The 25686-nt window shown below is 49.1% G+C and overlaps 9 protein-coding genes across 9 annotated transcripts; 6 read left to right on the top strand and 3 right to left on the bottom strand.

Moving 5' to 3' along the window:
* Nucleotides 1–472: 472 nt before the first annotated feature.
* FIESC28_07871 (uncharacterized protein) lies at nucleotides 473–3049 on the top strand (the record flags this gene model as incomplete). Its single annotated transcript, XM_031162011.1, has 5 exons — nucleotides 473–517; nucleotides 805–989; nucleotides 1039–1114; nucleotides 1163–1527; nucleotides 1579–3049. The coding sequence occupies 5 exons, from the start codon at nucleotides 473–475 to the stop codon at nucleotides 3047–3049; spliced, it is 2142 nt and encodes a 713-aa protein (XP_031013924.1).
* A 2917-nt stretch (nucleotides 3050–5966) lies between these two features.
* Nucleotides 5967–6805, top strand: FIESC28_07870 (uncharacterized protein; the record flags this gene model as incomplete). Its single annotated transcript, XM_031162010.1, has 2 exons — nucleotides 5967–6591; nucleotides 6648–6805. The coding sequence occupies 2 exons, from the start codon at nucleotides 5967–5969 to the stop codon at nucleotides 6803–6805; spliced, it is 783 nt and encodes a 260-aa protein (XP_031013923.1).
* A 559-nt stretch (nucleotides 6806–7364) lies between these two features.
* FIESC28_07869 (uncharacterized protein) lies at nucleotides 7365–7885 on the bottom strand (the record flags this gene model as incomplete). Its single annotated transcript, XM_031162009.1, has 2 exons — nucleotides 7365–7820; nucleotides 7883–7885. The coding sequence occupies 2 exons, from the start codon at nucleotides 7883–7885 to the stop codon at nucleotides 7365–7367; spliced, it is 459 nt and encodes a 152-aa protein (XP_031013922.1).
* A 416-nt stretch (nucleotides 7886–8301) lies between these two features.
* FIESC28_07868 (uncharacterized protein) lies at nucleotides 8302–10233 on the top strand (the record flags this gene model as incomplete). Its single annotated transcript, XM_031162008.1, has 1 exon — nucleotides 8302–10233. One exon carries the CDS (start codon nucleotides 8302–8304, stop codon nucleotides 10231–10233), a length of 1932 nt encoding a protein of 643 aa, XP_031013921.1.
* A 539-nt stretch (nucleotides 10234–10772) lies between these two features.
* On the top strand, nucleotides 10773–11522 carry FIESC28_07867 (uncharacterized protein; the record flags this gene model as incomplete). The annotated part of the gene is made up of 5 exons (XM_031162007.1): nucleotides 10773–10876; nucleotides 10930–10967; nucleotides 11065–11265; nucleotides 11313–11374; nucleotides 11433–11522. The coding sequence occupies 5 exons, from the start codon at nucleotides 10773–10775 to the stop codon at nucleotides 11520–11522; spliced, it is 495 nt and encodes a 164-aa protein (XP_031013920.1).
* Nucleotides 11523–11687: 165 nt separating this feature from the next.
* Nucleotides 11688–13922, bottom strand: FIESC28_07866 (uncharacterized protein; the record flags this gene model as incomplete). Its single annotated transcript, XM_031162006.1, has 5 exons — nucleotides 11688–12514; nucleotides 12562–12936; nucleotides 12988–13173; nucleotides 13234–13302; nucleotides 13355–13922. The coding sequence occupies 5 exons, from the start codon at nucleotides 13920–13922 to the stop codon at nucleotides 11688–11690; spliced, it is 2025 nt and encodes a 674-aa protein (XP_031013919.1).
* A 900-nt stretch (nucleotides 13923–14822) lies between these two features.
* On the top strand, nucleotides 14823–16849 carry FIESC28_07865 (uncharacterized protein; the record flags this gene model as incomplete). The annotated part of the gene is made up of 2 exons (XM_031162005.1): nucleotides 14823–15215; nucleotides 15269–16849. The coding sequence occupies 2 exons, from the start codon at nucleotides 14823–14825 to the stop codon at nucleotides 16847–16849; spliced, it is 1974 nt and encodes a 657-aa protein (XP_031013918.1).
* Nucleotides 16850–17087: 238 nt separating this feature from the next.
* FIESC28_07864 (uncharacterized protein) lies at nucleotides 17088–19433 on the bottom strand (the record flags this gene model as incomplete). Its single annotated transcript, XM_031162004.1, has 3 exons — nucleotides 17088–18989; nucleotides 19046–19225; nucleotides 19302–19433. The coding sequence occupies 3 exons, from the start codon at nucleotides 19431–19433 to the stop codon at nucleotides 17088–17090; spliced, it is 2214 nt and encodes a 737-aa protein (XP_031013917.1).
* A 2476-nt stretch (nucleotides 19434–21909) lies between these two features.
* FIESC28_07863 (uncharacterized protein) lies at nucleotides 21910–22242 on the top strand (the record flags this gene model as incomplete). The annotated part of the gene is made up of 2 exons (XM_031162003.1): nucleotides 21910–21935; nucleotides 22017–22242. 2 exons carry the CDS (start codon nucleotides 21910–21912, stop codon nucleotides 22240–22242), a joined length of 252 nt encoding a protein of 83 aa, XP_031013916.1.
* Between the last annotated feature and the right edge of the window lie 3444 nt (nucleotides 22243–25686).

Here is a 25686-nt window from a genome sequence, read left to right as displayed (position 1 = left end):
TATCAGCACCTACGGAGTATTTGGCTTACATTACTCGGGGTCCAGGATCCCCTTTCCACTCCCCGACGACGCCGGTTCACGAAGCGAAACAATTCCAAGTACGACCTCGGCAGGCATCGCATACCGTTCTCGAGAAATACAGCGCGTTCCTCGTTTCTTCGAATCTCAGACCAGCCCCATAGCGATAACGAACGATCGAGAAAGGATCCAATATTCAACGACCTGCAACTGCGCTTTAGGCATTGGCCTACATGTGACCATCCCCTCCCATTTACCATACCACCCTCTGCAACTCTTTCCGCTGGGCGACGCAGCCCACCCAATTAGGTTGTAAATATCAGTCAATTCGACAGTTACGAATCTTGGAATCGCTCGAAAGTGAGGGGCTTGTTCTGGAATAGGGCGCCCATCCCGCATTCAACGTTACCGATACCCAGTTCCGTCGCATTATTTGGGATACAAGTACAACACCATGTCGAGCTCCGCCGGTGGAGGGGACTCCAAATTGTTTGCTCGAGTAAGCCTTCCTGTTCTTCTATCATGTCTCAGCCTCGTAGGACCTGAGGTAGTATAAGTCTTTGAACCTCCACTACACCGAGATTACTCTTGTGTCTCCTTGATCCTTATCTGCTTTTGCGCGGACTTGGCCAAGAGCATTTTGTTGCTTTCCATTGAATTCCCCGTCTCGATGTCACTATCGACAGCTCATTGCGCAGCGACGTGAACGACACGATGACCGCCATGTTTCTCGCATACATGCCCCCAAGATCAATATATGACGGTACAAGACTAAACAACATACAGGGCAAAGTTGCCGAGCTGCGCCTCGAGCTCAACAGCGGAGGGAAGAAAGATAAGAATTATGCGGGCAAGAAGATCGCACTCAAGAAGATTGTGGCCAACATGACCATGAGCAATAATGACATGGTGGCTCTGTTCCCTGATATCATTGGGTGTATGGGCATTCAGAGTTTAGAAATCAAGAAGATGTAAGAGTATTGGCATTGTTAAAGATACTCGGTCACTGACACCCGATAGGTGCTTCTTGTTTCTGGTCAACTATGCCAGGATGAGACCTGAGATTGCCGTAAAGGCAATCCCTGTACTAGAACATGTGAGTTCAAAGGATTCTAATGGCGGCGGCCGTGGTTAACGTCAGTAGGATATGGAAGACCACAATCCTTTGGTACGAGCATTGGCTCTTAGGACAATGTCGTACATTCATGTTAGAGAGTTTGTCGAAGCTACCGTGCCAATAGTCAAGCACATGCTGAAAGATGGCGACCCCTATGTGCGAAAGACGGCTGCATTCTGCGTAGCGAAGCTTTACGACCACGATCGAAACATGGTGGAGAACTCTGATTTAATCGATCGACTGAATTCGCTTCTTCGCGACGATAATCCCACTGTTGTTGCCAGCGCATTGGCCGGCCTGATGGACATCTGGGAGCGCAGTGATGCCATCAAGCTCACTATTGACTATAGCAATGCCTCCAAGATGGTGGCTATTCTACCTGACTGCTCTGAGTAAGATGGACCTCAACATTTGTGAAAGCGTCGCTAATCGTGTGCCAATAGATGGGGTCAGACATATATCCTAGAGGCTCTCATGTCCTATGTGCCACAAGAATCCGGAGAGGCGATACTCCTGGCCGAGCGGATATCACCACGATTGTCGCACTCTAATTCGTCCGTCGTGTTGACCTGCATTCGGGTAATTCTGTATCTGATGAACTATATCGCCGATCAGAAGCAGATCTCGGCTCTTTGCAGAAAGCTCTCACCACCTCTTGTCACACTTCTCGCAAAGGGCCCTGAGGTACAGTATCTTGCCTTGCGAAATGCCCTGTTGATTCTCCAGCGGCGACCAGAAGTACTGCGAAACGACATCCGCGTCTTTTTCTGCAAATACAACGATCCCATTTATGTCAAGGTCACAAAGCTTGAACTCATCTTTATGCTCGCCAATGAGGATAACATCGATGAAGTCTTGACGGAATTGCGAGAGTATGCCACCGAGATTGACGTTCATTTTGTGCGCAAAGCGGTGCGCGCCATCGGTAAGCTGGCAATCAAAATTGAGCCGGCGGCACGAAGATGCATCAACCTACTCCTCGAGCTTGTCGCAACCAAAATCACATACATTGTGCAGGAAGCTACAGTTGTTATCCGAAATATCTTCCGCAAATACCCCAACCAATATGAATCCATCATCAGCACTTTGTGCGAACATCTCGATTCTCTGGATGAGCCCGAGGCTAAAGCAGCCATGGTTTGGGTGATTGGCCAGTATGCAGACCGAATAGAGAACAGTGATGCTCTGTTGGAAGACTTCCTATACTCGTTTGCCGAGGAGCCCGTCGAAGTACAGCTTGCTTTGCTCACAGCTACAGTAAAGCTTTTCATCCAACGACCGACAAAGGGACAGGAGTTGGTTCCAAAGGTCCTGAAATGGGCAACGGAGGAGACTGATAACCCCGATCTTCGAGATAGAGCATATATGTACTGGCGACTGTTGTCGACGGACATGAATGCAGCCAAGCAGATCGTCATGGGCGAAAAGCCCGCCATCACAGCCGAGTCGGAGAGACTTGACTCGACGACACTAGAGGAGATGTGCTTGAATGTGGGAACACTAGCGACGGTTTATCTGAAGCCAGTGCAGACTGTTTTCAGATCTGCGCGACCACGCAAACTTCAAGACTCCCCAGCACTACAGAAGCAAAACCTTCTTGTTGGAGGAGACAACCAGAAGAGTATTAGCATGTTTGGTAACGGCGGAGCAGCAACTGATATCGATCCAAGAACCCGAAATCCTACATCGGGTGAGGGTCAAGCGAACCTCGCACAAGCAGTTAGCGATGCGGACGCCTACTTCTCGGGTATAGGAACGCAGCAGATGACACCGATGCATGTTGATCAAGGTGATGATGTCTTTGGAGGAGGTAATGGTCACTCAACGGGTTACGTTGTGAGCGCGCATGCCCCTCAAGCTGTGCTTCAACCAGCCCAAGGTGCTGGCAGCAACGGTGATTTGTTAGTGCTGTAATCGATACCTGTGTATTTAGCGATGGGAGGCATAGTCGAAGACAAGATAGTCTTGAGTAAATTGAAAGAAGCCGTTTTGTATGTCGGCTTGTAAAAGCTCATGCTATTTGGTTGACTGAGATTATCTGTTTTCCCCATTGCCCTATCTCAGGAGCATTCTCGAATCTGAAGGGTTGGGCCCGCGGATGGCTTGTCCGGGTAGCGGCGTAGGCTAAAATCGGTTTGGCTCGAGAACCTTATTTCAAATATCCAGCTGGGGCGAAGCACATTAGAGCCATTGAGTTGAGTGTATCCAGAGCTACCCGAAAGGGCACATTTGACCAGGGTGCCTGGGGCGAGGTATCGAATACCAGGTTAAGCTAGATCCAGGCTTGGCTGCTTGGTCTAGGTCTGAGTCTGGTCTGCGAAGATAGTATGGAAAAAATGCCGGAGAGACATATCTTTGATGTGTTGAAGGCTAGAATAGGAAGCTGTCAAACTAGCTTCCGCTGTTGAATTGGTGAATACAAACCCTCGTAATGTCCATCAAGTAGGTATAATGTTCTCTTGTCCTGGTGTCCAATTGATATTTGTTGAATAGGCTGGCGTATGCAGGTGAGCGAGTCGGTTGTCTTATACAATGCGGGACACACCCCAGAGTCTTGTGGGTGAGTGGGCATCCGGGCCGTGCATGTATGTTTCTTCCTCGCAGAGCAGAGGGGTTTCGTTGGGTTCAGGGACCAGCTCGATTCTACCGAGTGAGATCTTGAGGACGCATGCAAGTCGAGGACCCTTAGATAGGTTTTGGGTCAGACGGATGCGAAGGGTGCAGAGGACGTGATTATCGATATTTCCTCGAGTACGGTATTTCGTGTAAGCCCAGGGTCAGGTAAGGGAAACTCCTGTCATGCTTCTTAGTAACCTATAGATCTATCAATATGAGTAAGCATAAGCCCTTTCGAAATAATAACCATGGTCGCTTCTGATATTTCCATTGAATATTGTTTAGGTAACTGTCGCTTCTAGGTAGGGCTTCAAAATACAGTCATGGATTCAACTCATAGTGCTGCTTCCCGAAGACAGCGGGCTCCATTTGGGGGCTGAGCAAGCGGCACAGTCGGCCGCCACCTTCCGTCAAGACTCAAGTCCATCCTCCCTCACTTCAGTGGCTTTCAACTTGTGTACCTGCCCGACTCAGTGGAGGTGCTGTAATGTGAGTTGGTTGTGACCTTCCGTTTTATTATGGAGGGAACTTGCCCGAACGGAAAGCACCTAGCCGACTAGTCTAGAGGAAGTAGAAGGCAGAAAGCCTGAGATATGTAAATGTCAGATTGAGGTCAAAGAATAAAGAAGCCTTAGAACTGATACAAGTCAGCATAATGCAACTCAATTGTTTCGTCTCATATGCTGAGAGAGCCGTAAAGTCGTGTTCTATTACCCCAGAGGCTCAGAGGCTGGGCCCCTGTATGTCCTGCCTTGGCTGCTAACGTTAGTAAGGATCGTTCTCTCCATACCGCTGGGTCTGACGGCAAGAACGATGGAACCTTTCTTAGCTCGAATTATGGCTCTCGATTGATGTCGGCTAATTCAATGCTGTCTTTGCTTTCTTCATTTCTTAGCCAAGTCTCTTTGAAACAAGGTCATTGTTTGTTCGGATTCATTCCTAATTACGGAACATCCAGTATCTATCCAAGGTCCTACTGCTCGGCCCATCTGCTGGTCTACCATTGAGCGTGAGAAGCCGAGAGAAGCAGCCAAGAAGCCGTGTCGGCCAGCGGCTGGGCGTGGAACTTTGGGTGGAGAGCAACCGGTGCAACAACAACCTTTTGATGGTGTCGCTCGACGCTTTGCCTGACAGGGAACGAAAAGAGAGGGGGCGCTTGGCTTGACTGGCGCCAGGGTGTCAGAAGAATTGGCCGCCCAGAGCATAAGAAACGAAATAATTCGGTAACTTTATGACTGCTTAGACCAGTACTTAAGCTACTTCATTTTAGTAGCCTAAGTTTTAGACAACATTTCTTCTGTCACCCACCTAGACTGGACCCGACTCCCCTGTGAAAAACAATAAAGTGACAATGACGAGAAAGGCAGCGAAAGGAAAGGTAGGGCGAGTCGATGGGAACAAGGGTCGCGCCGCCTGCTTATAGTTTTGTCGATCAATTCAACGATGCCGGGTTCCCAGGCACATGAAAACAAAGGTGAAAAGACCGTTAGAAGTGCTCGTTAGAGTATAAGAAATCCTGAATTCGTGAAAGCAAAAAGCCAAGATAGCTGAACAAGGTAAGTTCCAGGTGGGAGGTGACGACACCAAACAAAGCTCTGTAGTGTATCCGTGGGCCGTCAACCGCTTGGCCGCATATATTGCATTGGCACCTAGGTACTGTTCAGTTCGGTTGCTTGCTTACAGCCTGACTTGCTTGAGCTTCAGTCGGCGAATTGCCCATTACTTCTCCCTCTTCGATTGAATTCAGTGATTATTTGCTGCAAAGTACAAGTACGGTTACTGCAGGTCTGCGCTGCCCCTGCCGTCGCGTTGTATGGATGTCTGAGCGTTTTATCTGAGTGGACAAGACTCCGGGCCATTCACTGCCCCACCCCCGGCCTGGCGGCCCCCCGGCCTGGGCGATCCATCCTTCCTTACTGTACCTCTCAGTGAACTGGACTTGACGTCTTTCACTTTTACTCCCCGAGACCTACCTAGCCACGCTACCGATACTGACCACATTCATCCACATCTTCTCTAACTTATCCACTTCCACATTCGCATCCGCATCTTCTATCCGCCATCGTCGGCTTTCGATCGCGAACATCTTTCGAATCGCATTGTTCCTTAAACACTCGCTCGCTTGCGTCTCATCTACTATCACGTTCTTCCCTTTATTGCGTGGTGTGACTTCAAATCACATCCATTACCGCGCCTCTATCACCCTTCATCCAGTATGTCGGCTCCAGCGGACTCCACCATGAGCGGTGGTAACGCTGCGCCAGTTGAATCCTCGCGGCTCGGACAGCCTAACGATGCTGTAGCCATGGAAAACATTACCAAGCCCTCCGAGCAGAAGCCTGCCGATCACGAGCACGAGCCCGCCGATAAGACGAGCGCACCTGAGCCAACATCCTCGACCAACGTGCCAGTAGCATCCGAGAACATCGATCAATCAACTACAGCACCATCGGCTTCACCAAAGGGCAAAGAAAAGGAGACAGCTCCTCCAGCGCCGACTAAGCAAGATTCGAACTTGGGCATAGGCCCTGCTGTAGACGACATCAGAGAGATATCAGGGGGCCCTTCTGATGGACCCGTTTGTAACATTACACTTCTCCTTACTTCAGGAAGTCGACATCCGTATAAGATCGATGCCAAGTATTTGAGCCGGAGGAACGTGGATATTCCAGATCAGACTGAGGGTGGACTTCCGGATCCCTTCAGTATCAGCATTTACACCCTCAAGGAATTAATATTGAGAGAATGGCGAAGTGACTGGGAAGCCAAGCCTACTAGTCCTAGCAGCATCAGGCTGATTCACTTTGGCAAACTATTAGATGATAAGGAACAGTTGAAGAGTAAGGCTCACCGTGTGTCTGAGACATTGTGTCCTCCTTTACTGACCGCTAAACAGAGTACCAACTTTCTACCGAAAGCCCCAATGTGGTGCACATGAGCATTCGGCCGCAAGATCTTGATGAGGAGGAACCCAAGACTGGAAGCAAGAATCTTTCATCAGGCGGTGGCGACGGTCAACGTTCTCGAGGTGGAGGCTGTTGCGTCGTATTGTAACGGGCGACATCCTGTGTAATGACTGACAATTCTCGAGCTAATCATGTCTGATGATTGTTGTCACAAGAAAAAGCTCACTACCACCATGACCATCATCTCCTGGCAGCTGCAGGCTGAAGAGAGTAGCATTGTCTGCAATTGAGCCTACAGGCCGAGATGATGAGCAGCGGGATGTTGCCCGCGCATTCCTTAATTAATTTCTTGGTCTATTTTTTGTAACCACTCGGTAGAAGCGAAACAAGGCTCTGGCGGGTGGAAGAAGGGGATAACGGAGTCTACTTGGGCGTACTTGTTGTGAACTTTGGATCATGGCTTTGTTATTCTTGTTTTATTATCTTCTTTACGATCGAAACATTATCGATAGCGTCTTCAAGCGACGCATTCGTAGCAGCATAGAAAGCATTTTTGTTGTCTGATCAAAAGAATCGAATTCTAAGATTCCTCCATGAGTGTGTCCGCATGGTAGTCTCTGAAGTTCTTAATATTTCTAACCCTGAAACCCCGTGGATGTACAAGGCGATGAGTGGATGCCTCATTCATCGTGAAACATGCTGCATATTTACTGAATCCTGAGCTTCTTCTCCATCTCATCGTGGAATCCAGCCACGGCTCTTGTCTCATCACCCTTGTAAACGTCCTCCCAAGTAATGGTAGTATCGCGGCCCCTAAGAATATCCTCGTGGACACTGGGCAGACCGTTGCCGAGGGCCATGGGCCGCCACTCGCCGTTCTGGACGATCTTGAGCTCCATGCCACGTCGAATGGGCTCAGCCATGCCGTAAGTTCGTCGAAGGGTCTCCATCTTGAGAGACTCCTGAGTGGCCTCCCAGTTCTTCAATCGAGCTTCGAGAGGGTGGGCAGAGGAGGGTGTAGACTTGGAGTCGAAGGGAGATGCGCCGACACCGTGGCGGAGAGTATCGTGGATGCCTGGGGCGGAGGGGGCGGAGGATGTGTGAGAGATGTGAGTATATGTCTCGGCGTTGGAGTTGCCGGGGACGATGCGCATTGCTTGAGACTGGAGAGGACGGTGGTTAGCTAGCTCTCATGATATTGAAGATGAATGGTGTTGAAGCTTACCATATTGACGGATGTGACTGTCGATTTTATGTAGAAGGTGATTCGGTAGAGGATATACACGTCGTTGTAATCCGATCGGTGTATTATTCCTGATTAATTCGGTGGTGGAGTTGAGCGCGACGTCGTTGATGGATGACTTCTCTCTTTGGTGGTTGATGATGAAAGCTCCAGCTCCCGCTCCCGCTTAAGGTCAAGGCAGCCTTGCGCTGGCGTTGCGTTGCGTTGCGTTGCTTCCAATTAGGTGGAAGGTACGTACCTTTTCTTTTCCCGGCTCCGGGGAGACAGCTGCAGGTCCGTCGATGCTGAGACCCACGTAGACATCGTCACTTACTTATTGATTCCGACTTCGCTTCAAGATAACTTCTTTTTATTTACCATATACAATGATTTATCCACTATATGAATAGAAGATTGGAATCATGAGACCCTTTACAAGTCGTCCCCCAATCATTCGGATCGCCAATGGCACCTTCTATCGCCATCATCCAAACGCTACATCATCACGTCCAAATCCTCCTCTTTTCAGCGATTTGAGTTTTGAGCTGGCCTCTACATCAAACTCACCTCGGAATTGGTGCATTGTTGGTCCATCTCTGTCGGGGAAAACGACGTTCTTACAGGCTCTGAAAGGAAGATTCCTGTGTGATCCACCTATTGCAAGATCCTATCCATACCTTGCTACTGAAGATGTCCCCAAACGTTTACGCACGCCACAAAATGCCATTCAGTATGTCGGTTTTGACGCGGAGCAGACTGGTGGTGGTCTAGGTGGTGGGGTTGCTACAAGTGCATACTTATCAGCAAGATATGAGTCTAGGCGTGAGATCACGGACTTTTCTCTCAGGGACTTTCTTTTAGGGAACACAGAGCTGAATCCCATGAAAACGGAAGGCGATGACGATGCTTCCATATCATCCGGACTGTTGTCTCGGGTTGTCAAGGATTTGAGGCTGGAGAACCTCCTTGATCTCCCGGTTTCATTCCTTAGCAATGGTCAGGGTCGAAGAGCGCGTATTGCTCGTGCTCTTCTTACCAAACCAGAAGTATTGTTACTCGACGAGCCTTTTATGGGATTGGATCCCCCTACAGTATCAGGACTGAGCCCTTTACTACATTCACTAGCTGAGAAGGCCAGCCCCCGTCTTGTTCTGAGCGCGAGGCCACAAGACCCCTTACCTGATTGGATCACTCACTTGGTATATCTGAGAACCGACTGTCAAGTGGGTTCAATGGGTCCTAAGGAAGAGGTCCTAGACGGTCTAAAAAAATACGTTCGTGGTGTTCGAAAGGGTGGTCTTGTTGAGGATGAGAAACTGCCGCTCCATTCACTTGTGGACATTGGCCGTGTGTTACCTTCAGTCGCCTCTACAGAAGCCTCGGATCATACAGGGCAATCATCATATAAGGAGCTTGAACCGAGAAATCCCAACGCTGAGCCTCTCGTTGAGATGGATGGTTGCAAGGTCCAGTATCGCGGAAAGGTTGCGTTGGGTAACTGGGCGCAGCAAACTGCTGATGGTTCTCAGGACGGTTTGATTTGGACGGTTCGACGTGGCGAGCGTTGGGGTGTTTTCGGTCCTAATGGATCAGGCAAAACGACTATTGTGTCACTACTATGCTCTGATCACCCTCAGTCTTATTCCCTTCCCATTAGGTTATTTGGAGGATCCCGTCTTCCTGAGCCTGGCTCTGGTAAACGACCGCTCACATTCTGGGATATCCAATCAAGGATTGGACATTCCAGTCCCGAAGTTCATCAGCATATGCCTCGAAACCTGACTATACGCCAGGTCATCGAGAATGCATGGTCAGACACATTCCGCGCAAAGCCAAAGTTGGATGACACTGCGAAGGAAAAGGTTGAAGCTGCTCTTCAGTGGTTTGCACCTGAGTTACACCCAAGTTATTCTTCAGTGTCTCATGAGAACCTTGCTTGGGCAGATGATTATATGTTTGGCGGTCTCTCCTTCAGTGCCCAACGAGTTGCACTCTTCATCCGCTCCATGATTAAGAGCCCAGATGTCGTGGTACTTGATGAAGCATTCAGCGGTATGGACGATGCGGTACGGGACAAATGTACGCTATTCCTTGAACAAGGAGAGGCAAAGACATGCCGAGGCGAAGAGATCGTCGAGAGTGACGCCTCAAAGTCCGGTCAAGTTAAGATCTCAGGTCTCTCTGACCAACAGGCGTTGATTTGCATCGCGCATGTTAAGGAGGAGGTTCCAGATGTCGTCAGGGAGTGGTTGTGTCTTCCTGAGGCTAACACGGGAAAGGCAGCGAGATTTGGAAGACTCGATGGTCCATTGAGGACTGATGAGAAGAGATGGCATGAAGTTTGGGGTTTCTAGGGCAAATGACACATCGTTGATGAGGGTGTCTAGGTGGATAACAGAAGAAACATCCTCTAAGGTCTAGACCACCAAAATAAAGTAGCCTAAATACTTTCTCTAAATTGCCATAAGATGCCTCAACTATCTCATCTCTTATGTTTTTGCCGGTCAATTCTTCTTATTGCTTTACGGGGTGTAAATGCTTCATCTATCAGACCTGGAATTTGTCCTCCTTATATTGTAGGAGGGATTGAAATATCTTTGAACGCCATAAAAGAGACGATGAAAGTTACCCAAAAGACTGAATCTTCTAATCAAACTGAAAAAACTTGATACTCATATAAACAATATATCTTTGTTGTTGATAATGCTGGTCTAGGGTGGCCCCGGCAATCGGTTTAATTGCACCATCCGCCCGATAGCCCCGAAATCTTGGAATCAACCAACCAGACTCAATCACCTGGTACTTACATCTCAACCTCACATGCTCATCCTGTCTCATAATATCATCTTCATAAACCTCACCGACTCTTTATCATTATCCAAGATCTCATAGAATGACTTCTCCTGATGCAAACATCGATGACGAGGATCTCACTGTACACGCATGCTGCGCGCCCATCCAGAACTTGGTTCGACCTATTGATTTCAGTGAACTAGAGTACGTGACACCAAAATGCTTGCTTCACCTCCGAAATAGACTAATCTCTGCAGTGAGGGAGAACGACCCTTCTTTCACTGGCCTATCTTTGGTCCGCTGGTAGTTGAGAATGAAAGCAGTGATGCGCGTGACCACTGCGCCAACGAGAGAAGTACACGCTCATGCTCATGCTTCACCACTTACAATAGGCTTATGTGTATACGATGTAGCTTTCCTCTCATATCTTCGACTATCAGTTTATATGGCCATCGTCTCAGTAGCCATCACGCTCTCATTCCATCTCAAGAATGAGGCTACACCGTTGGAACTACGCATGGCGAAGCCGCTCGGTACGATATTCTGGGCTCTTTCTGTTATGACGCTCTGTGCGGGAATGGCAAATTACATAAGTAAGTTCTCAAAGAGAAAGTATATGCACGGTTGTTGACATATATAGGAACGGTAAACAAGTACAGTAACCGGGCCGCCATCGTACAGATTGGTTGGAAGACACATGCGGTAAGTTTCTCACCGTCCACCAAACGTTTGAAAGGTCGTTCTAAATTGTCACGTTCAGGTATTCAGTCTCACGGCTGTATCCATCATAGGAACGTGTATCATCCTGCTAGTCATTGCCAAAGTCCGCGAGTCAACCTCCAATGCGTAACACAAACATATATTTTCAGAAGAAACATTTGACATTGTATCAATACATATTTCATCGCCCAAACATAGCGCCTGAGCTTCCAAACCTGCCATGCAAAACTCCATCCCATAAAACTGAAGAAATGAGAGCTGCCCAATTCCCGAACCCGGCTGCTAATTCGTTTCATTATGATGTTTCTTCGCTGCCCTTGGTTTCAGGCGCAGTCTCTGCATTGGCTGCATCTTTGCTCTTGCAGAAAAGATCGCTGGCGTCTGAGTTGCGCTGAGGTCGTCCAAATTCGTCCTCCTCATCTACAACAGTGGGCGGACATTCGCCGACCTCTTGACGGAACTGTTTTGTAAGGTCCAATGAGGTCGACTCGAGTTCTTCAAGTGTCGTAGGCTTTCCACTCCAAGAAATGAGTGGTAGCTCTCCCAGCGATAGCAACTGGCCCTCACGAGGTAATGTCGCTAGCATATCAATAGGAGAAGCAGGGTCGAACCTGGATGTTGCTTCGTCCGCCTCCCCATTCTCCTGACTTCTAGTCTCCTCGCCCAGATACTCCTCAGGTGTATTAGGCAAATCGCTATGCGCACCTAATATCGTTGCCGCTGTCTCTGGTCTTGGGTAGAGCGTCACGTATCCTCGAAGCTTCGACAGTTGAAGTACATACTCCAGCCATGCCGGATGCTTCTTACTTGTGCTCTTATTGGCCAAGAAGGCTGGAGTATCGGTTCTTGTTTGTTGTTTTTCTAGTACGCGCGAAACGTAGCCATGGAGCTCAACCCATTTTTCACCGGTGAACAAAACTGCGTCGCTTGTAGGAGCCTGCCAGAAGAACGGGCTGGCGCCATCCTTTTCGCCCTTGGCATCGGCAACTGGGACAGTCAAAGGTGTTGTATCATCGAGGAGTGTCTTGGGAGACTGAAAACTGATGCCCATGATATTCTCGTTCCAGTCCTGGAGAATTGATGAATGAGAGTACAGACTATGCAGTATAGTGTATTTGACATCTGGAAAGGTTAGTATTGCCGAGTTGGCGTGTCAATGTACTACTTACAGTTGAAGAACTGAGGTGAAACCTCTGTATGAGGCGCTAAGACAAGAACATGACTTTGCCTTGGGTTTCCTGGCCAGAAAGATTCCAGAAATCGAACTGAACTCTCCTCTTCATCCATCTTGCGCCAAGCAATTCGATGGCGGAGCGTGAGCATCTGCGACTGCGGTAGCGCGCCAGAAGCCTTAGAAGGCCATTGGAAGTTGGAAAGGAAACCAGCCAAAGGTTTCTCCACCACCGGCGGCAGTTCGACTGTAAGTTGAGGAATGGTTATAGCGCTCTTGTCGGCTTTGCTGAGAGAAGTGAGAAGTCTCTGCAAGTTGGCAGTACCGACAGGAGGTGCTTGAATTAGAATATCGAAATGCACCTTGTTCCAGGCTGGCACAAACGAGTAAGCATTTTGTCTAAGAGAAAAAGAGATGTACTTACCAGACAAGGCCATGGCGTCCAAATTTGCGATCCACGCAAGGCGAGTTTCAGGCTTATCTGGCAATTCTATAAGCGCGGATCTCGTCGCGCGAATCTGATCGCGTGCTGCTTGAAGGAAGTAATCGTCTTCAGCAAAAGTAGAGTCGACAATAATCGCTTGAGGATGCATGAAATTATTTATGTAGTCTAGGTGATTTGACGTTAGACAAGAGCGCAAACGAGAAACATCGACGTGTGGGGTCTTACAGAATGCGCGAAGCGCAGCGAGTCTCAGTCTCATCTCAGATGATGTAGAGGCAAAGTCAGTGCGGGCATCTATGAAGGCAGTCAGTAAAGGAGCTGAAACCATTGAAACAGCTCTTCCCACCATGAATGTAAAGCTTGCAACTTTCGTCGATCCCATTTATTTGGAGAAGCTCCTTGATTGAGATCTCGTCTCTACCCATAAGCGCAAAATGAACATAGTGCTTCTCTTGCGACGCCATCTTGCAAGCCATTGGTAGGAGAGTATTGGCGCTGTTGATGCTGGAGGCAGTGAAGAGGATATTCCTGTTTCGTTCATAACTGCCTGCGGTTCCTTGAATACTGCGCAACGTATCCGCGAGCTCGGGGAACTTGAGAGGTCCTTTGTAATAGACATGGCCTTGCTTGTGCCCTAACTGTACCGGGCGATCTGATGATTTATCGGTCGAACGGCTCGAAGATGACGAGAAGAGGTTGTAGCCGAAGAAGAAGAGGACCAATATGAAGACAAGGTATGCGATAAGGCGACCGATGGAGCTGCGACGAGGAGCGCGGGGCGTTGATTGCCAATGAGCACCAGGTCTGGGTTGATAATGATGGCCGGGGGCACCAAGGTCGTCGTCTTTCTTATTGGCCATTTCCTCATCGCCTGCCCAGAATCGCGCCTTCGTTCTGCCTCGCGCCGGTGTCATTGTGGTTGATATTCGAGCTCAACAGTCGAGGAGGAGCGAAACGGTAGAGCTCATGGAAGCTACTGGTTGTAGCTTGTCGGCGCGGCGCGAACTCAACTACCTGGATAAATCATGCGATGATTAACCTGCAGAGGAACCAATCGCAGTTGGCGATCGAAGAGGGTTAAAGAGAAACAGTTTGGAGAGTTGTATAAAGAATGGAGATGGAAATGGATATGGAGTTGGGGAATTGGAACTGTAAGATGACGGAAGTGACGCTGACCCTTGTTTGCTAGGTTCCAATGGATGTTCTGTACAGCGTGGCTCGTGCTTCCATGCTTTGCTACCCGCGAGCCGTCAATCTGTAACTCTTACAGTGGTTTGGAGAGAGCTCCCGGTGAGTTTCAGGTTCTGTACTAAAGTGGCACTAACCAAGATTCAATTCAATTGGATGCTGGATCTTCAATGTTGACAATCCGTCAATTGTCTCCCAGCAACACTGAAGAATATTGCACAGTCATTACCTCTTATAGTGTATCTTGTAAGACCAGATGCCATTCAATCCATGCCATGCTTCCATGTACCACCTTTAAAGAAATGATCAGCCTTACAACAGCTAATAGAGTTAAACAGTCTTGGCAGTTTCATACCCAATATTATTCTAGAAGCATTGGGCACAGATATATCCAATCCCATTTAACCAGTAATTCTCAGACTAAGACATTGCATGTGGTCGTTGAGCTTAAATAATCCTTGTCAAGGTTCAAGTCGGAACATTTTCATGGTGGGGCAGATTCGCCGTAGCAAAATATTCATGTAAATTTTTAGCTGCAGAGTGCAAACCATACCTACTTTTACTCATACTGACACATAACAATCTTTCTCATATTGGATACAAGAAAGATCACAGAATAATAAAACATGGGCAAATCTCGCAGAAATAGAGGCCACGCTGCCCGCAAAGACCCCATCTCTAAAACTGTCAAACCTCCTTCGGACCCTGAACTTGCAGCCCTGCGAGAGTCAAAGATTCTTCCCGTCATCAACGACCTCAAGAGCGCCGACCCCAAGTCTCGCTCTGCCGCTGCCGCTGCAGTCTCAAACATTATCCAGGATGAGAGATGTCGCAAGTTGCTCCTGCGTGAGCAGATTGTGCATACTATCACCACGCAGACTCTTACCGATGCTGCGCTTGAGAGCCGTGCTGCTGGTTGGGGTATCTTGAGGGTTCTTGCCCAGGAGGAGGAGCCTGACTTCTGTGTTCATCTTTACCGTGTTGATATTCTTACTGCGATTGAGTTCGCTGTCAAGTCGGTATGTCGCAATCCTGCCTCATGATCAAGGTACAAAAACTGATGTAAAATTAGGTCACTGAGATTCTATTGTCCAAGGATCTGGAGTTCTCAAAACGTTCAAAGCCCGAGCAGGAAACTATTCTCAGCATCGCTTCATCACTCATCTCCCTCCTCACAGCTCTCGCCGAGGCTCAAGATGAGATCCTTGAAGCCATTTCCCGCAACGCCACCATCATCCGCCTTCTCTTCCTGCTCACTTCAGACGAGCTTGCCAGCAACCCTGAGATCGTCTCACTAAGAAGCGACGCTCTTGCTTGCCTCATGATTCTCTGCGAGGATAACGAACAGCTCTCTGACCTTGTTGTCAACACTAAGCAGCATCGCACTTACGGTACCCTGCTGTCTCTGCGCAAGACGGCCAACAGTGACGGTGTTCTCGCTTGTGGTGTTCTTCACAACCTCTTTTCCTCACTCGAGGACCAGGACATTGCTCTTGGAGCCGACAACTCGCTCCTCATTCCAACTCTTTCACAGGCTCTCAAGGCTTACGAGCCTGGTCAAATGTCTGACGGAGTCGGCTGGGCCAACCCCTTCGAGTACCAGCAGCTCGCCCTTGAAATTCTCGCCTCCATTGGAACAACACTAAACACAGCTGAGGCTAAGCCACAGACAGAAGAGAAGTCTGAGGCCAAGGACGACGAAGATATGGCCGATGCCGATGCTGATGCCGATGAGGATGTTTCTGACGGCGAGGAAGAGGGAGGTGAAGAGGAGGAGGAAATGGATGACGATGAGCTCGAGGCTGATATGGAGTTGGTTACCGGTGCTGACAGAAATGAGGAGGACAGCAACATCGACGATCTCCCCATTCTCAAGACCCTTATCGACAACGCCCTCCCCGAACTCATCCGCATAGCTTCTCTTTCACCCACTGACGATACGTCCCTTCGTATGCAAGGCCACGCCCTCGCCGCCCTCAACAACATCGCCTGGTCTGTCTCCCTGATCGACTTCGCCGACGCCCACAACGCCCCTATCCAGAACGCCTGGGATCCTGTTGGTCGCGCTCTCTGGACTCAGGTCATCGCCCCTATTCTGGCGACCGACACTGCTGATATTGAGCTTGCAACTCACATCACCAGCCTTGCCTGGGGTGTTGCCCGCTCTCTTCGAGGTCGACCCAACACGCCTTTCGCGGCCGAGCACCGTCGCTTCATCGCTTTGTACCAAGCCACAAAGGGCTCACCTGCTGTTCAGGATATGGAGGACCCCTTCCAGTCCCTCAGCGTCAAGTGTATTGGTGTCCTTGGACAACTCGCTCTTGAACCCGCACCCGCTGACCGAAACCGTGATATCGGTATTTTCCTGATCACTATCCTTGCTGGTCTGCCTGAGACATCTACTGCTGATGCAGTTGAGGCCCTCAACCAGATCTTTGATATTTACGGTGATGAGAGCTACTCTTACGAGAAGGAAGTCTTCTGGAAGAACGACTTCTTGAAGCATCTGGATGAGGCTCTTCCCAAGGTCCGCGCCATGGTCAAGGCCATCGACAAGCGTGCCAGCAGTGAGCTGCGTCTGCGTGCTGATGAGGCCGTGTTGAACCTGAATCGTTTCTTGACATACAAGCGAAAGAACAAGCCAGAGGCGTAAATGGTTAAATAAAAGCAATTGGATTTTTTTATTCCCAGACTCCTGTATATTGCACCTCTATCTTGGTTCACAACGTGATTCATCAGATGTGAACTTCCTAAACTGTTCTTGTGCTGAATTTCTTGTAATCTGATTGTATGGATCCCAGCACCAGCTCCCATATAGTATGGTTTCAAGAAATTGAATTAACCCGTAGTAACAATCGCCGGCTCCAATATGAAGCAATAGTATATCCTTCTTAACACCGTTCAAAAACCCGATAAAGACCCTTCAAGTTAGCAACTTCGAGCACTCCGTCTTCCATCAGTGATTTGGTCGCCACCAATCTCGCCTTGAAGGCCGGAAAGAACACATGCTCAACAGCATGTCTTACGTGCTGGCGACGGGCGCGCAGCTCGTTTGAGATAACTTCTTCTCGCAGACTATCCGCATCGCCAGGTAAAGTTGGTAGTTGCTCTGGAACGTAGAATGTTGCCAATTCTCGCAAAAATGAATCGAAACAAGCTTTCTCTTCTGTCCAGTCAACACTAGGTCCGAGGCGGAGGAGGAAGCGAGGAAGCTTAACAAGAGGTGGTGTGTACCCCTTAATGAGTAGCGGTATTGAGATGACTTCGCCAGCAGGCGATATCTCTAGGGAAAAGTATTCAAGGAGCATTTCACGACGCTCGATGAGCTGGTCTGCCACGCGATCTACCAGAGCATCGACCTCAAAATCCTCGTTTGGTGAGGTGATCAAGCTCTTTTCCATCTCGGCTGCTGTCTGGAGCAGTTCGCGAAGGTCTAGCGAAGGGGTGAATTTGACGGTACCAAAATTGCCAAAGTCTGTGAGCCCCAATTGGTAGAAATACTCGTAGCAAGTTCGACCGTAATCGATGAGGTACAGCTTGACGCCCCCCTGAATGGCTGCTAACCGGCGTTGTTCATCCACAACACCGACGAAAGTGTGGTTGGCGAAAATTTCGGTCAGTTCGTGATGTATGTCTTCCCGTACTTCTTCCCTCATTTGCTTTACACTGTTCAGCCGACATTGGACAATCTCGCGGTCTACCCTCTCGTATTCGAGGGGTTCAGAGGCAGGCATAACATCAGCTGCCTGATCCATCGAGCCTGTTGACTCGCTTGGGCCAGCTCGAGAAAACATGGACGTGATCTTCCGTTCAGCCGTATCCGTCCTTACCAAGTCGTTGGAATATCTTCGCTTCTTTGACGCTGGAGTTCTTCTGCTAGGTGTACCGTCGCCCTCGCTTTGTAGAGTAGATTCGGTGGCTTTTGCGCCAGGAAGAAGTGTTTGCGTCATGAATGTTCTACTCGTGTCGACTGCGGCGAGCTTGGCCTCGATCGCTTCGCATATTGATTGGATGATCTCATCCTCGTTGAGAAAATGGACTTCTCTCTTGGTGGGATGAACGTTGACATCTACACGAGCTGGGTCGATTTCAAGACTTAGATAAATAAAGGGGTGACCGTTCTTCGGCAAAAAGTTGGCATAGGTTTGCTCTACTGCCTTCTTGATGTGAGTCGACTCAACACATCGGTGATTGATGAAAAGCAAAATTGTTGTTTTCTTAACTGAGTAGTTTGCGTTGGTCGTAAAACCGTCAGCTTTGAAACCCCATCGGGCCTCAGAAACCGAAAACTCCAGAAGCTCGTTTGCCACGGCACTACCATGGATCTGACGGATACGGTCAATAACGGTAGCGTGGGCCTGGATTGACAGATTCGTTGAGGCTTCGCCCGCCTTTTTGCACGTGAAACCAACCCCTTTACAGTGCACAGCGTACCGACCAACCATGTCTATGATCTTGTTGAATTCTTCCGAGGGCGAGCGAAACGCCTTTCTCCGGGGTCCTAGGTTAAAGAAAAGATCCTCCACTGTGATTTGTGTCCCTGGACGGCCTGCCACACCCTTGGGCTCTGCTGACTGACCGGGCTTTGCTGGTGCGAGTTGCCCTTCATGGTAGTGTGCCCTCCATGCAAGGTCCGAATCTTTCGTCTTGGTTGTGACGGTAAGATGGGCAATGTGACTGATACTGGCAAGCGCCTCACCACGGAAGCCATATGTCTCAATGGCAGACAGGTCCTCGAAGGTGGAGATCTTGGATGTTGTGTGGCGTTCACAAAGGATGGCCAAGTCTTCTTTCTATCGTCAAGTTAGCCCTGCGATATTGGCTGGAGGGGCGAAGTCAGTATACTCACTTGGATGCCACAGCCATTGTCTGTAATCTGGAGCAACTTCAACCCACCCTCCTTGGCAAGGATATCAAGAGATGTAGCACCGGCATCGACGGCGTTCTCAATGAGTTCTTTGAGCGCATGTACAGGAGCCACAATGATTTCACCGGCCGCAATTTTGTTGACTACATTTGGGTCGAGTGCCTGAGTTCTGTTAGCGGGCTGAAGCAGGCGCAGCGCATGCGTGAGGTGTTGACGAAACTGCCTCGATTTGGCCTACCTTGATTCTGCGAGGCGCACCAGACCCTTCAGACAGCCTTTCGGCTTTCCTTTTTGTGCCACTTGGTACGACATTATGAACTTCATCGGCGCTTGGGACACCTCCCATATCAATGTCTGCGTCTGTCGCCATTTCGCAGCCTATAGCAATGAAGTTCCCAAACGCAGGCGCATGTGTAAACCTATGACGTGGCTTTCAAGAAACTTGCGCATCAAAATAGGCGAAAAGAAGGGTGACACAGGTTTTTGAGGTCATGCGGTAGAATAGATTCCTCTTCTCTTATGTCGGATGCGTTAACTTAGGTGTTTAGTCCCATTTCTGCCTCTGACGAACCGCTCAGAAACCGACAGTGATCAACGATGATGTCGGCAATTTGTTCTTCAATCCGATACGCTGAAGAGGCGAGGAGAACGGTTCATGCGGGACAAGGACAGGCGAACAATAGAATGTTCCTATGTCGAGGGCCTCACAGGGTGATGTGCAAACCGCTAACATTGACGCGGAAGCACGTGACTGATCGGTACCACTGCATTGCACCTTCCTCGCCATCCATCTTAACGAAACGATCAGTATCAAATACGCCCTGAAATGTATTTTCTGTATTTAACGCCAAGCAAATACACGTCGAATAAATCTAGGCTAATTCATTTCTGAATTTACAAAGAAAGAGGACAGGGGTTCTGTTCGCCCTAGAATGACAAGTGCGGCGGGCGGTGTTACTTCATGTACTGTACGGAGTAGCAACCTGATATTCACGGTTGCAATATTGGGGGCGCCTCAGGTTGTGAGTCAACGGGACCTGATCAGGGTAATTACAATTGAAGGAACATGACGAGTCATTGGAACAGCGTCAATTCCGTTTCCGTGAATTTGTTGGTGTCAGCGTACATAGACGCGCGTAAGGCGACCAAAGTTGAGAGTCTCGGTCCGGTCAGCAAGCACTTGAAGTCAGTCAACCCGAGCAAGGTTGAGGTCCGGGCTGATTCACGGGGGTCAACTTTAATCAATTCAGCCCGGTAAGGCAAAACAAGCGTAAAATGATGGTTATCGTTCCTGAATTTCCATTTTGCGTCATCTTTCGTCCCATCCATGTCATGGAATTATGGACGGGCCATTGTTTGTGAATCGCAGTACGGGCTGTGATGCGGACTATTAGTGGCTGTAGTACTGTAGACACAGCCATGATTCACTACCTAATTCTCCGGGCTTCGTAGGGCTTTTCGCTGGGCGTTCACTAAACGGTCCGGACCTGCAACACCGCCTCGAAAATGACACATGGAAAATGATAGTTAAACTGCCTTCTTTTCTGATTAAATCCAGTTTCTCATCTTTAGGTCCTATGACATCCAATTCTTTCTTGAAGATTCTTTGCTCTGCCACTGGTCAGGGGTGCTTTTAAGCCAAGCCTCATTCTCAGGGGCTGATGCTTCCATGATTCTTCTCTCATTTTCACTTTCATGGATCCTAAACCACCAGATGACTCGACTTTTGACTACCTAACCCGGGCGCACCCTGGACGTCATCACTTTAATGTCCCTTGGCGTTTTCACGTGGAACTGAGTCGAGATACGAACGATTATTTTGTTCTTACGCGTATCTTATCCCAATGCGGTCTCCTATTCTTCTTAAGTGCTGGCTGCCTGGGGCTAACTTTAGGTGCAGCACTGTCCCTTGATGTCGCCCGTGAGAAGGGGAAACAGAAGAGAAAACTACCACGCGCCAGGGATTTCGTTTGTATTTTGCGAGTTCTCTCATCTCATCTGCCACGTCGACTACCTAAACTTAGGAATTTGCCACAAGTCTGTGCGCTCACGTTGAAACTCAACGGCCAAGGTATCGTCGTGAAAGGCACACATGATGGTGTTGTACTCGATAATGTACTGACTGTATGCGCACAAATGCAGGAACATGAGCTTGCAAATGCGCTGTGCCTATCATTTTCTGAATTGCGCAGAAATGCAGCAGCTAAATAAGCCCTCTCCGTAGTACCCGGCACCGCAGTAATACCGCCTAGTTGTAAGCCTGGGGCCTATTAGGCTCTTTTCAAGAGATGGATGGGATGGATGGCTTGTGTGAGACAAGCAAGGGTCTCTGTACTGTACTGTACATGCACTTTGTGAATTGGGGGACCAGATCCCAATGTACAGTGTAGCAAATCAACCATGCATTAGCGTATATCCATTTCGTTTCTCTGACTTTACTTTACCTAAATGCGAAGACATGCTAACTGAGGTTGAAAGTGACAGGACGGTACGGATATTCCTAAATGATGCAGGTACGGTACCTACAGAAGGCAATGGTTCGCTGGTTCGCCAGACACTTGACGTTTCTCGGTCTATAAAGATCAGGACGCCGCCATCTTGTCTACAGTCCTTTACTACCCGGATACCAACCATTATCACTTACAACCTGCTTCGCTGGACTCTCGAGTACACTCGCAGAAATCCATTACTTAAAGTTTCCATCCCCATCACTACAGTTCTTGCTATTTTGTTTGATCATCACCAATCCTGCAAGGTTACCGTCCCATCCATCAGAGATCGATCCTTCACATCCTACTCCTACCCTCCTTACCTCATATACCCTACCTCGCTCATCATTTTTCAATATGTCTCACTCTCACTCCTCAAACAGGTAAGTCCATCTTACGTTCGCTTCTCCTTTCATTACTTCCCTTTCTTACAATGTTGTATTGACTCCTTTTCCTTTTCTCAGGGCCACCCACGGCTCCTCGAACCGGCCCCACTCTCCACGTCCCGTCTCCGACCCCACTGTCGCCGGCGCCGGACGTCGTGACCATACCGCTGTCCAAGATCTGCGTACCCGCGGCAATGCTCAGCCTCCAGCAAACAGTGACGACCTTGGCCGAGAAATCGATGAGATTTGGGAGCAGGGCGACAAGCTTCCAGCTCAAATGCCTAGACCATCCTACGCTCGATAAATCTGAATCGGGAACAACAGACGGACTGTCCATTTTACAAAAAAAGAAAGAGACTGGGTGCATCAAAGACGAAGACAAAGACAAGGCATAAAGTCGTACGTCGCAAGACGAGAAATGTACCAACAAACGAACTTCACTCCATCGATGATTTGAGTTCTTGGTTGCATTATTGTTTGTATGGTATGGGTATTGGTTATTGGTTATTGCGCAACGGGGCGCACGTCGAATTTGGGAATAGACAAATTGCTTCCTATAGATAGATCATCACATCAAGTTGGGTATATTACAGGCATTAGGGTAAATCATATCAGATTGGCAGGATTCGTTATAACCTTTCTTACTTATAAAATGCGACTTATTCTACAACACTGCTGATCTTGTCAAGTCATGTAGATCTAACAAGCAGGTATTGTACTTACTTACCTTGCATAACACCGTACAGTAGAGAGTGTACATAAAGCACCGCCACAGCCACACGGACATCCATATCGGGGGGTCGGAATAACCTCCGTGAACAGTCAGTCGTCCAGCTTCTGGCTCTGGAGGGGCGGGCAGCGCGGACGCGGACGTTCTGCGAAGATCAAACGGTTCGGAGAATTAAAAATAATATGGGATGAACGGGCGGGAACTTAACTTGATCGTCGCTTCAATCTAATCTACACGCCCCCAAGGAAACCCCTGCGAAAATGGACAATACATGCATGATGTATGATGTGTATACGGATACAGTACTGTACTATACTACCTTATGCTGAGTGGTATAATATGAACCTACAAGCCAGATTTGGACACTTGGTCGGCCAGCGCGTCATTTTATTGGATCGTCCTCTCCCAATATCGTACACTATTATCACTATTCCTGGTTCCAACTGGCTTTGGGATCCTTGTCCATTGCTGTACGCACTGTCATACACAACTTCCATCAATGGATGCTTGCTTCGCCTCTGTGTCACCAGCACCTGGCATCACACATCTCAATTGCACCGAATTGCATGTTTCCTGCTGTTCAACTTGGCTTCTTTCCTTCTTCTACTTTATCAACGCTGCTTCACGTTATCTGACTTCTATAGTTCTCCGCTTCCATTATAACATTTCCTCGATCAGCCTCAACGCTCAAACTCGTCACATCGTCCAATGTACCAATGCATCTCGTCTTTCAGTTCCTCAATCATACACATTTGCCTAATGGCCTGCATCGAATCAGAACTCGCTCAACTTCTGGGATGTTCTAGACTTGTACAGCTAGTCTTCATCCTGCCATCCTTAACGCCGCCGGCTGCGAATGCGCCGTATGCCCTCAACAATGCCACCCTCCAACCGAGCTATCTCGTTCACAGAAGCAAAATAACATGGAAGACACAATCATAATAACAGGGATATAGTACACGTGGTATTCTCATCAACGCGAGATCCCATCGCATCAAAATCGAAGTAATAAAAATCAAACAATGTGCTATGCAAGGGTGTCTTGCTCAGCCGTAAAACCCCATCGTTGTCTCTAGTCCACCACTCAGGACAAACAGAATTCGAGTTCAGATCAACACTGACTCTATCGTGACTGGTTTGGCTTATCAGGCTTATCGATCAAGCCGCCAATATCAACCCGCGTCGGTCGATCCTCGTGTGTCCATTTCTGCTCTTCAGTAGGCCGCGATCCAGACTGTTCGGGCTGGGCCCGGATAGGTGGAAGTTGAAATGTTGCTTGAGGACGATATGCAGTCGCAGGAGGTAGTTCGCTCCGAGGGACATTATATGGCGGCGGTCCTCCGTATTCCGTATGGCCTGGTAATGGCGCGTACGATGCTGCGCCAGGGGCAATTCCAGGGTTCGTGCTGGGAGGCAAATGTATTGAGGGACCCGAAGCCGGACGAGATACCAGCGGTGCTTCGTTAAACCGGCCTCTTGCCATATCGAAAGGAGTCCCAGGTGGAGCGGGTGTTCTGTATACAGACTGTGGGGTGGGTGGCTGAGACGAATACGCGTGGGCCGCTTCTCTTGTAGCAGGCGAAGATGGTAGAGGATAAGCATGCCGGACTGGCACGTTGAGCACCATGACGATAAAGTAGATCGTGCCCTCCTTTGCAAGGCCAAGTTGAATGGGGTACTGCCTAGGTTGGCCGTCGGCAGCTCTGAAAGTCAGGTACTCATGTCGGTCGAGCTGGAATCGCCCAATCTCCTCCGCTCCAAAACCAAGCCCCTGAAGAATACGGTCAAGTCGACCAAGGATAGGCGGTAAGTAGTTCGGCTCCTTTCGTGTCTGTTCTTCGATCAACTGGCTCCGAATCGATGTCACCTTCTCCCTCTCTGTTAGTACAACCACATCGACTAGGTTCTGCCCCTGAAGCTCTGCTTGGCCGATAGCCTCCATAAAGGCAGGTGATGCCTTTGCAAAATCCATTTTCATATTCAAAAAAGCAACGGGATCGACGCCTCGAGGACCGGTCGGTAGAGGTGGTGGGTAGGCGGAAGCTTCCATGTTGTGTGTTCGCTCGGGGAATCGTGGGTTCATATGCTCTCTGATTTCGAACGGTTAGCGCATGCCCAAAGTGGTCGACAGTATGTATGGTTTGTCTTACCCAGGTCCCATTGGAACTCCTGATGGGTATATGCTGAGTGGTCGTCTCGCTGTAGCGTCTTGTGGGTGAGGGAACCTCGATGGATCATAGCGGGTTTCGCGGTCATCTCTCAACCGTGGCCGTCCCCTCTTCTTATGTTGAACATCGACACAAGATTCTTCCTTTCCGTTCGTAATACATCTCGAACATGGACGTTGCGCTAGAATCAGAAGTTAGCCACAAATTCATGCCGATATTGAACCCTTAACAGCGGAGGTGGATTGGACCTGGGCCCGTGTCGTCTCGAGCAATTGACATTGCCAGAGCATCACCGGACGTTGGCCAGCCGCTCATGTCTTTTTATCACCACCAACGTCCTGCCATTCGGAGTAACATGGGAAGGTTTTGGTCGCTTCCACAACAGATGAGAGTAGGGGAAAGGACAAAACCGCCAAAAAGAATCGTTTGAAAACATACCATCACAGCTAGTGGAATATTAGCATGTCTAGCTGATGGGTGAATAGAGGAGAGGCCTTACCGGAGATGCGCTCGTTTACAAGGGACGCATGCAGAAGCAACATGGCCCTTAGTTTTCCTTTGCGACTTTGGGGAAGTCATTGGTTGATTCTCCATGATCGAGGGGCGAGCAGAGGAAGCATAAGGCGAAGGGGCTCCGGGCACTGAAGGAGGGGCGTAGCCAGCCTGTTGGGGCATGGATGGTGCGCCGGACTGAATATACGACCCGTGCCGAGATGCGGAATCGTCTGGCCTTCGGTATGGATATGGTGAGGCGTCCGGGGGTCCTTGCTGGAACAGTCTCGGTAACGAAGCCTGCATGTTAGGCGGCCCTCGAATATCAATTGGTGGTGGTTGTTGTTGTTGTTGTTGT

This window comes from Fusarium coffeatum (assembly GCF_003316985.1).
Source record: "Fusarium coffeatum strain FIESC_28 chromosome Unknown BRIP53273_contig_177, whole genome shotgun sequence".
Classification (NCBI taxonomy): Eukaryota; Fungi; Ascomycota; class Sordariomycetes; order Hypocreales; family Nectriaceae; genus Fusarium; species Fusarium coffeatum.
The sequence above is the reverse complement of the archived record's forward strand: the minus strand, read 5'-3'. Positions and strand labels throughout refer to the sequence as shown.